Source organism: Oreochromis niloticus, linkage group LG10, assembly GCF_001858045.2.
Source record: "Oreochromis niloticus isolate F11D_XX linkage group LG10, O_niloticus_UMD_NMBU, whole genome shotgun sequence".
In the NCBI taxonomy this organism is placed as follows: domain Eukaryota; kingdom Metazoa; phylum Chordata; class Actinopteri; order Cichliformes; family Cichlidae; genus Oreochromis; species Oreochromis niloticus.
Window position 1 is genome coordinate 24,337,308 of NC_031975.2, and position 10,494 is coordinate 24,347,801.

The window sequence follows — 10,494 nt, forward strand, 5'->3', positions numbered from 1 at the left end:
CGCAAAAGACTAGAAGAAGAACATCGTTTATCTCTATGGCAACGATAACTACCAATTTGCTTCGCTTTGTCCTCAAGTGTTTAGATTTATATTTTTATACACATATATATACATTTATTACTGCTTACATTTACACATTTGACTAATGGCTTTCTTTACGAAATGAAAGTATCTGCACAAAGGCGTATGTGTGTGCTAACTGCAGCTAATAAAAAGTGCTACGGGAGTAGCTAACATCTCACCGCTAAATAGTCATGACAGACTGCTGGAACACAGACACCGGAGAAGCTGTCTATCGGTCCCGGGATGCTATCAAAAACTTGAGAATAAAGTAAGTAGCCTATGGTTGTATTAGATCTTATTTTATACGAGTATTAAAGGTCAACTCATAAAGAAAATGAGTATTACTGAGACTGAGATGAGAAATTTTTGAGCTGTTTTTTTCACTAAACTATTCCACTACTTTCACGGTTTTATGGAAAGAATGTGAAGATTAGAAATCTATGTCTACAAACATATGTGTTAACGTCAAGACACTTTGTTTCCACGCTTTATTTCCATTTGTTCACGTCCTTTAGGGTGCGCATAGAGAGAGTGACCTCCACATCAGCTCTCTCTCAGCATCTCCAACAGCAGTTTCTGTCCCGGCAAGACAGAGGAGCAATTGAACTGGAAACACTGTCATCACAAGGCCAGACAGGTAAAATTACAGTGAGAAACTACTTCTTTTTTTGCTTGCTTAGTCTTGAGTCAACATGCGATTTCCGGCTTTCCAGCTTGGTTTTAAAATTTATGTTAGAGCTGTGATCATTTGCAGGCCTTGCAGTTTACTGAGGATGTTGCATGAGTTATTATGGCTACATAGCTCAAACCTCTAGCCAGTTTAAAGCTGGTATAAAGGTGGACTTTGCATGAAATAAAAAAAGAGTGCTACATTTAAATTGGCAATTACTCGCCCTGAGTAAGCTTTAATACTACAGCCTGTTCTGCACCAGTGCAAGCTGTTCTACAATACTTCAAACTACCCCGTTAAGCCTTCAACCCATAAATAACAACACAACATTATTATCATTCTTTCTGTGTTTTAATGTCACTTGCTGAACAGTCCTTGGTGTTGAAAATGATCAGTCATCTTTCCTCATTTTCCCTTTCCTGTCCTCTTGTTCTTAAATTCTGAGAATAAAGTTCTCTTCAGAAACTCCTCAGAAACTGGCTGTACCTGCAAAAAAGTATAACTGAATAGTATTCCAACCATAACTTAATTCACATTCCGCATGTATTAATAGCATAAGTTGTCTGGAAGCAACCCCAGGCTGCAGCACCTGAAAAATTGACATAATTGATACAATTTCTTCATTAAAGCCTCTATTATAATTAATTATTTATTAATGGTGTTCTGAACAGGGGCGTGTCACTTGTATTTGCCCATATTAGGCTGGCTCTTTCCTTTGAGGCTTATTTTAATATCTTGACATTTATGCTACTTTGACATCAGGTGATAATGAAGAGGAGCTAGTGGTTGGCTGGCAGGAGAAATTCTTCAGTCAGGTAGAATTTTGAATATTTAACATCCTACTCGCACTGCAAATTATATTGAAAACAATTGAAATGTTTACTATTTAAAACTGGACACTGGACATTATTACTTTACATTTCTGTGACTGTCTGTGATTCCAGTATGAAATGGAGCTGTTCCAGAACGAAGCAGCATGTCAGACTCCTCTGGACCGTCAGTACCACACAGAAGTCAAAGCCCTCAACAGGGGCAAGGGTCGACGCAATCGCCGAATTTTCACATACTCCGATCATGACCGTTACACTAGCTGCCTTCCATTACATCAGCTGGTAGGTTGCACTGTATTCTCACTGTATTTGTCCAACATGACAAGCATATTTGCAGAGATATTCCAAAAGTAATGTTTGTTTGTTTTTAATAAATATATTTAAATGGGACACACTAAAGGCTAGATTTGGACCAAAAACATGTTTTAGGTTTAGAAGCACTTACAGTATTTATCACCTATGAGTGTATATCTTTATCATATAACCAAATGGATGCGTTTACTGTAAAGGCTTTTTGCAGTCGTCTGTGTGTTGTGCTTGGTATTTGTGGCATAGTACAGTCTGGCTATCCTGAAAAACCTTACTCAGCTCTATCGAGTAAAGTTTTGTAGATCATCATGTCTCATAAGACATGCCTGCCAGCAAAGTTTAAAAGCAACCCTTTTAACCACTCATTTAGTGGCCACATTAGGCCCTATCATGATTGTTTTTGAACTTTTCGTGCTCAAAAACAGCCATAATTTCAAATTTGCAGGAAACATGCAACACATTAAATATATAAAAGTAGTGCAGTGTATCCAAAGTGCAGGTGTACCTATCTTTAAGGTGTATTTTTAGTACAAGGACGTATAGATTACATCATACAGTTCATAATGCAGTTCATAGTGCAAATGAATGATACATCCATATAGTTTCGCCTTTCTCATGATTCTGGTGGCATATTGTGCTGATATGGAGGGCATACTGCAACCACTGTTCTTGAAGGCTCTCATTATACTTTTCAAGCTGCTGTTTGTCCTAACTGTTTTACCGTGCCTGTCAGGATAGAGAAAGTAAACATGCTGTCTGTGATGGCTCTGCTCACAGTACTTTCCCTGACAGTTTTTTTTTGATAACTCTGATAGTTTGACACCTTATTTGCTACACATGGTCTAGACTTTTCTCTCCAAAAGCAACCAGCTTTGCAGATTTCTAATTTTTGTTTATTTGTGAAAAATAAAATCTAAGACCCCAAACTGTGCAGTTCCAGCTTCTCTAACTGTGTTTGTGTGTTTCTTGTGACCTTGTGGTCCTCACAGCAGCATGCTACTGACATATTTACCACCAAATCCAACCCAACCTTCCTGGCTGAGAGGATGGCCAGTGTGAGACACAGACGTCAAGAAAGACGCACCATGTGGGTGGAACTATGTTTTCAGATTGATTAAAAGCCCACATTGTCTTTCCTTGTTACATTCTGTGTATTATTTTCTATTTATCTTCCTGTCTAAATCCATTATAATCCACCTAATGATTCTTTTCCTAATGAAAGTCAAAACATAAAAATAGGATATAATCCTAACTCTGCGTATAAACATGTAAAAAGTAATGCCATATTATTGGCTGGCATGCTTTGCAGGGATTCCAGTGTCCCAAAGTCAAAAATCATCAACTGGGAGCCCACAGAGGAGTTTGTGAGGAGCAGGCATGTGGTCAATAATGTCATGCAGACCATGCACATCATGGGGGACCTGGGCCCCAGTGGAAGGTAAGGGAGTCGGCTTGGTTCACACTTTTGATCTCTCATTGAAAATGCAGAAAAGCCCTACTTATCCATTAGTCTTCATTCATTAGGCTTCACTTTCTTAGAACATGTAGTCTGTACTCTGTGTTGGTGATTTTGCTGCCTCTCAGATCAGAGAAATCCATTATGCAGTGTAGGCCCTGCTTGTTTTAGCTTTTCAGAGGAGCAGCTTGTCTTGCAGCACAAAGTGAAGGAGTTGGGAGAACTTTCAGTCTGTCAGGCATTTTTCTTCTTGTTCTTCTGTTACTAGGGTTGATTTATTCAGTGTTTCTTATGTGATTTTTCTGTTTGTGTTTTTTGTTTCCTCAGGCTGGGTCAGAAAGAGAATGAATGTTTGCTGGTAACTATAAAAACCGATGGCTGTGGAACAGTGATTGTAAAACCTGATTTTAACAAAGGCAAAGAGCCCTACAGGCAAGTTTGCAGCATCAGTGGAGATGCGTAGTTTGAGTTCTCACTGATAAAGTATTATTATGTTTGCTACTAACTGAAAAGATGGCAAAAGATCTTTAGGTCAGAAGGTGATGAATTAAATGCAAAGCTGGTGTGATGTTTGTGTTGTTGTGCAGGATTGTAACAGAGGGGGAGAGGAGAGAAGTTTGGCGTCTCACTGTTGAGAATGTATCGGGATCTATGAAACCTGAGGACAAGGTCAGGGAGCAGAACATGTACAAAGATGTGAGTTCATCTTCGTGCTTATTTTTTCAGGCTTCAGAAAAAGTATAGTCAAATAACAGGTCTAATCACACAAATACATCAACCTTTCTCTCTTTGTAGCTGTACATAAGGCACAAGGAGTACTTAAATAGCCTCGTGGGACAGGACTTTGAAATGGTAAGACACCTAAGGTCAAAGGATATAGTCACAAATTGTCTTTGTTCTTACTAGATTTTATTCCTGTAGCCTCCTCTAGGTATTCTGCGTTACATGATGAATGGAGAGATAGGTGAGTAGAAATACCGTGCCCATTTTTACAGATACTTTTGGAAACTAACAAACTTCATCATTCAGATGTCCTTTCTTGTTCTTCTCTCTGCCCAGTCTCAGCTCAAGGCTTTGAATATGATAACTTGTACATCCACTTCTTTATGGAACTGCCCAACAGTGAGTCACATGTGATACTTCCAGTATGCAGATGCACTGTGCACTTTATAATGAATTCATTGCATTTAATTTGCCAATTCAGCCTAAATTATTATTATTATTATTATTATTATTATTATATTATTATTATTATTATTATTATTATTATTTAAGATTGGTCCAGCCGGCCATTCCAGTCTATGTCAGGGGTTACCCAGACCTGTCGGACTAAAACATTAGGGAAGGTGTGTATTGAAAAGAACTATTTGTTCAATATATTGAGAGCATGGCTGTTTGATGAGATATGTTAAACTCTCGATGTTCTCTCTGCTAACAGGAAAACGTAGCTTTCTTTAGCTACCCCTTCAACTTCGAGGCTTTCTACATGACCGAAAAAGAGAGTGACCGTTAGTATCAGTAACAGATAATCGTCTTTAGGTGATTCACTGTTTTAAAAGGTTAAACTGACACAAGTTTCTTGTTTCTAATTTCAGACTCAGTCCCTCAGTGGCCAGTGCTCTACTTCAAGGTTCTTTCACTGGACTCCTGGCAGCGTTATCGAACTGAAGGCTATGGCTATCTGCTGTTTCCTGCCATGCCTGGTATGCTATGTGTACTGGAAAACTGTTGGATTGAAATTAGGGAAGAAAATATATTGATAATTTCTCATATCCTAAGATTACACATTCAGAATAAACGGCAGTCCCAAACCCAGTTCAGTTAATTTACCCTATATTATAAATATGCATGCCCTATGTATGTAGCATTTTTGCTTAGAAATTACTAAAATGAATAATCTTTGGTTAAGTGGTGTCCTCGGGATTCCCATATACTTGTTTTGCCATTCACCTAGGGACCATTTTTGACCCGAGGACACCACAAGGGTTACTCAGCCAAATGTTGGAGCTCAAGTTAACATTTAGAAAATATATTTTTAAAATTTTATTTATTTTTATAATTTTATAATAAGACCAACAAGGATACCAAATGGATTTATTTTGCCAAATGGATCATCATGGCATTGCCGTATTGGTCCATTTGATCAAACTTTGTTATTTTTATTTATTTTATTTTCAGTTGTTACAGATGGGACAGACATGACTGGGGGATAGGAAAGGGAGAAAGAAAGAGAGGAAGGAAAAGAAAAACAGAAGGGAAAAGGGACAGTGAGAAAGGGCACTTACAAAGACAAAGAGAAAGAAAAAAAAAAATCTCCTGGCTCACCTGTTTAGAGAAAAAGGAGAAGACAAGCAAAAAAAAAACAAAAAAAACAAACAAAAACAAAGCAACATACTAAACACAACACCATCACATTAATCTAGCTAAGTGTGAACAGCAGTAAATACTAAATATTGAAAGTTGTTGGACAGACAGCGCACAATGTGCTTTGAAGTAGCAGCTAAGAAAGGTGTAGTTTGTCTACGAACAGTGAACACCCGTGTGTACACCTGTGCGGATCAACGCGCTTGTATACAAAAGGTTTCCCCATGTAACGGTCTGCTAGAGGGTGTGGAGGCCCATAGCCCCGTCCCCCAGGGCATGAAGCAGGCATTTTATAATTTTTAAAATTTAAATTAAATTTCAGCTAAAAAATGTTGTGATAAGTTATAAAAATCACAACTTTTTATTGTCCTGCATTATATGTTTTGTCTGCATTTACGTGTGTGTGCGCGCCAGGTAAACACACGATGACATGCCACACATGGAGACCCCTTCAGATGGGGACGGTTTCTGCACTCAGGCGCTTCTTTATTGGAGGTTCTCCAGAGCTTGAGGACCACAGCTACGTCAGAATACCAGGGACATTCAAGGTGGGGTCAAAACTCTGCAGAGGCTCTATGGATCTGACAAATGTTTACACATAATTCAAGTGTATAATTTTTCTGTTTTGCTTAAAGAGGATTAGATTTAAAGATTTATTAATTTTTTTTAATGAAAAAAAGAGTGCAGAACTTAACAGCTGCTTAAAATGCCACACTGGATTATAAAGAAAATACTTAAACTTTGATTAGAATGTTTGCCTTTTTAAATCATATTCTAATTCTTGATTTAATAATTAAATGATTTACATAATACAATTAATAAACCCAGTAGGCTTACTACATTACTTAATTAAACTGGGAATGACTTATTTGTTAAACTACAATCTGTTAAACATTTAAATGTACCTTACAACAACTTAACATAAGTTCTGGTTACATTTATTCTTTATCAAAAGCAATGTGTGCATGCTTGAGACCTTACAAATGCAGTGGATAAATTTAACTCCTGGTACGATTATGAAGGCATTTTTTAACCCTCTAGTTTTATATACATGTTTTATGTTATGTTAAATATGATCATTTTTATTTTATTTTATTTTATTTTATTTCTAATATGTCTGTATGTCTGTGTGTGGCTGCAGGGGGAGAGGCTGAGTCGCTTTGGCTTCTGCACTGAAACCACAGGAAGTGTCACTTTTAATCTCAACTGCATTCAGCAAGCCAGGTAAGTAAAGCCTGGCTTCAAAAAAGTAGTGCATAGTGTGCCTAACAAATTTATTACATCACCACCCAATGTAAGGTTTATGCCACAGCTGCCCTAAATGAACAGTATTGTTAATTACCACAATCTTTTCTAATGTTTTGTAATGGTTAACCACCAAAATTTATGTGAGCTATTTAATCGAAATAATATTTTGAAAATAGTAAAGCACACTATTATTGTTGTTATTATTATTATTATTATTATTATTATGAATGAAATGAAAACACGAATTCCAGTCTAATAAAAAGGAATTTGATTTTTAGTTTTAAACAGCTGTTTGACAGATTTCTAAAATATTTGTTTTCTTGTTTTTATGACAAGTAATAAACTTTTTAAGTATTGTACCCAACATTTAATAGAGATATATAGTACTTATACAGGGAGTGCAGAATTATTAGGCAAATGAGTATTTTGTCCACATCATCCTCTTCATGCATGTTGTCTTACTCCAAGCTGTATAGGCTCGAAAGCCTACTACCAATTAAGCATATTAGGTGATGTGCATCTCTGTAATGAGAAGGGGTGTGGTCTAATGACATCAACACCCTATATCAGGTGTGCATAATTATTAGGCAACTTCCTTTCCTTTGGCAAAATGGGTCAAAAGAAGGACTTGACAGGCTCAGAAAAGTCCAAAATAGTGAGATATCTTGCAGAGGGATGCAGCAGTCTTAAAATTGCAAAGCTTCTGAAGCGTGATCATCGAACAATCAAGCGTTTCATTCAAAATAGTCAACAGGGTCGCAAGAAGCGTGTGGAAAAACCAAGGCGCAAAATAACTGCCCATGAACTGAGAAAAGTCAAGCGTGCAGCTGCCAAGATGCCACTTGCCACCAGTTTGGCCATATTTCAGAGCTGCAACATCACTGGAGTGCCCAAAAGCACAAGGTGTGCAATACTCAGAGACATGGCCAAGGTAAGAAAGGCTGAAAGACGACCACCACTGAACAAGACACACAAGCTGAAACGTCAAGACTGGGCCAAGAAATATCTCAAGACTGATTTTTCTAAGGTTTTATGGACTGATGAAATGAGAGTGAGTCTTGATGGGCCAGATGGATGGGCCCGTGGCTGGATTGGTAAAGGGCAGAGAGCTCCAGTCCGACTCAGACGCCAGCAAGGTGGAGGTGGAGTACTGGTTTGGGCTGGTATCATCAAAGATGAGCTTGTGGGGCCTTTTCGGGTTGAGGATGGAGTCAGGCTCAACTCCCAGTCCTACTGCCAGTTTCTGGAAGACACCTTCTTCAAGCAGTGGTACAGGAAGAAGTCTGCATCCTTCAAGAAAAACATGATTTTCATGCAGGACAATGCTCCATCACACGCGTCCAAGTACTCCACAGCGTGGCTGGCAAGAAAGGGTATAAAAGAAGAAAAACTAATGACATGGCCTCCTTGTTCACCTGATCTGAACCCCATTGAGAACCTGTGGTCCATCATCAAATGTGAGATTTACAAGGAGGGAAAACAGTACACCTCTCTGAACAGTGTCTGGGAGGCTGTGGTTGCTGCTGCACGCAATGTTGATGGTGAACAGATCAAAACACTGACAGAATCCATGGATGGCAGGCTTTTGAGTGTCCTTGCAAAGAAAGGTGGCTATATTGGTCGCTGATTTGTTTTTGTTTTGTTTTTGAATGTCAGAAATGTATATTTGTGAATGTGGAGATGTTATATTGGTTTCACTGGTAAAAATAAATAATTGAAATGGGTATATATTTGTTTTTTGTTAAGTTGCCTAATAATTCTGCACAGTAATAGTCACCTGCACACACAGATATCCCCCTAAAATAGCTAAAACTAACAACAAACTAAAAACTACTTCCAAAAACATTCAGCTTTGATATTAATGAGTTTTTTGGGTTCATTGAGAACATGGTTGTTGTTCAATAATAAAATTATTCCTCAAAAATACAACTTGCCTAATAATTCTGCACTCCCTGTATGGTTGGTAAGCTCTACATTATCTGCATTGTTATAGATTAATCACATTTCTTTGGTGGCTAGACTTTATTTGTTTCAACACAGCAGCAAATCTACAACTTCACAACTGTCTCCTATTTCACAGTCCCACAATACACTGTAATTTTATTTCTATGTTAATGCAGGTGTTGCAAATATAATATAATATAATGGTAAATGGCCTGTATTTATACAGCGCTTTTCTAGTCCCTAAGGACCCCAAAGCGCTTTACATATCCAGTCATCCACCCATTCACACACACATTCACACACTGGTGATGGCAAGCTACGTTGTAGCCACAGCCACCCTGGGGCGCACTGACAGAGGCGAGGCTGCCGGACACTGGCGCCACCAGGCCCTCTGACCACCACCAGTAGGCAATGGGTGAAGTGTCTTGCCCAAGGACACAACGACCGAGACTGTCCGAGCCGGGGCTCGAACCGGTAACCTTCCGATTACAAGGCGAACTCCCAACTCTTGAGCCACGATCGCCCCAAACCTCGGTTTGTTTGCATTCAGATGATAATCAGTGATAACAGGAAATGTTTTAATTTCATGTGCAGGGCCTTTGTTGATACTGCCATGCTGAAGAAGAGGAGGCAGAGAGTTTTTGACCAGCTGGGAGGATTTAGTCAGCAAGGAGCTGTTTGCACCATCCTGGGTAAGAAGTCTGGATTTTCAGGACCCACTGAGCTTAGGCTATGGATAAGTTTGAAAGCTAAACCCTGTGGGAAATCGACTCACTGAGATACAAGTTTCTTTCAGCACTTCAGTCTGACATATGTGAGATATGGATCGATTGGTTATAGCTTGGTTTGTTTTCTGAGCTAAAAAATGTGGACTAACATTAGCGTATTATTTCATACCAGTAATATGTAAAATCAAGAAAACAGTTAACCTTTTTTTTCCTTTGTTATTTCTGTGTGTATTTGTTATAAATTGCTATGTAAGCCTTCTCTGTATGTGTGTAGTATTCGACTGGTACTTTCTTCCTTTTGCAGAGGCCTTTCAGAGGGCCAGGAAAAAGATGCAAGAAGCCCGAAAAAGTCTTCCACAAGACCTGATCAGCAGCGCATCCCAGCTACAAATCGAATCCTCTGCTTAAGTCTGAAAAATGGAGTGAGGCTGTTACTGTTTTTTTTGAAGTTTAGATTATAGATTATCACTGGCTGTGATATAAGTGAATTTTTCTCACAAAGAGGAAAATCATGTCTCAATGTTTTAATTGTTGTATTTATGGCTAACATAGTGGATGGTGTACTAATGAAGTTACAATATGAGTGAAGCTGGTAATTAATAGATAGCAGAGCCATTATACCTGCTATGTATGGTTGTACCTGGCAATGCATTTTTTTTTATAGTCACGGTTTATATTTGATTTCAATAAACGGTCCGATTGTTGGCGTTAACTGAGGCTTTTAAAACCTTGTGAATATAAAGTAATGTTTTGAAAGTTTGGTTTTATATTTTCTATTGGTTACTTCAAATATCAATGTAGTTGTCATATTTGTTGTAATATAAACATTTTATATCAACTATTACAATTATCTTTAAATACTTAAAAAAATCTAAATCTTTT

At 38.1% G+C, this 10,494-nt stretch overlaps 1 protein-coding gene across 2 annotated transcripts; it reads left to right on the top strand.

The window, feature by feature from the left end:
• On the top strand, positions 1-10,324 carry mks1 (MKS transition zone complex subunit 1). Of its 2 annotated transcripts, none has more exons than XM_013275162.3 (18): positions 1-331; positions 579-700; positions 1,496-1,548; positions 1,678-1,845; positions 2,865-2,959; positions 3,182-3,310; positions 3,656-3,760; positions 3,916-4,024; positions 4,124-4,180; positions 4,250-4,292; positions 4,388-4,450; positions 4,604-4,674; positions 4,767-4,836; positions 4,924-5,031; positions 6,107-6,240; positions 6,834-6,916; positions 9,479-9,576; positions 9,917-10,324. In XM_013275162.3, exons 1-18 carry the CDS (start codon positions 255-257, stop codon positions 10,018-10,020), a joined length of 1,689 nt encoding a protein of 562 aa, XP_013130616.1. In that variant the 5' UTR covers positions 1-254; the 3' UTR covers positions 10,021-10,324. The 2 variants fall into 2 exon arrangements, with proteins under 2 accessions (XP_013130616.1, XP_005456228.1); XM_005456171.4 differs by having other exon boundaries at positions 2-331; positions 2,862-2,959.
• Positions 10,325-10,494: the final 170 nt, after the last annotated feature.

Coding starts and splice junctions, on each gene's coding strand:
- mks1 (XM_005456171.4), top strand. CDS start 255: ATGACAGACTGCTGGAACACAGACACCGGAGAAGCTGTCTATCGGTCC. Junction 4,837..4,923: donor GACCGAAAAAGAGAGTGACC/GTTAGTATCAGT, acceptor TTCTAATTTCAG/ACTCAGTCCCTCAGTGGCCA. Junction 6,917..9,478: donor AACTGCATTCAGCAAGCCAG/GTAAGTAAAGCC, acceptor TTTCATGTGCAG/GGCCTTTGTTGATACTGCCA.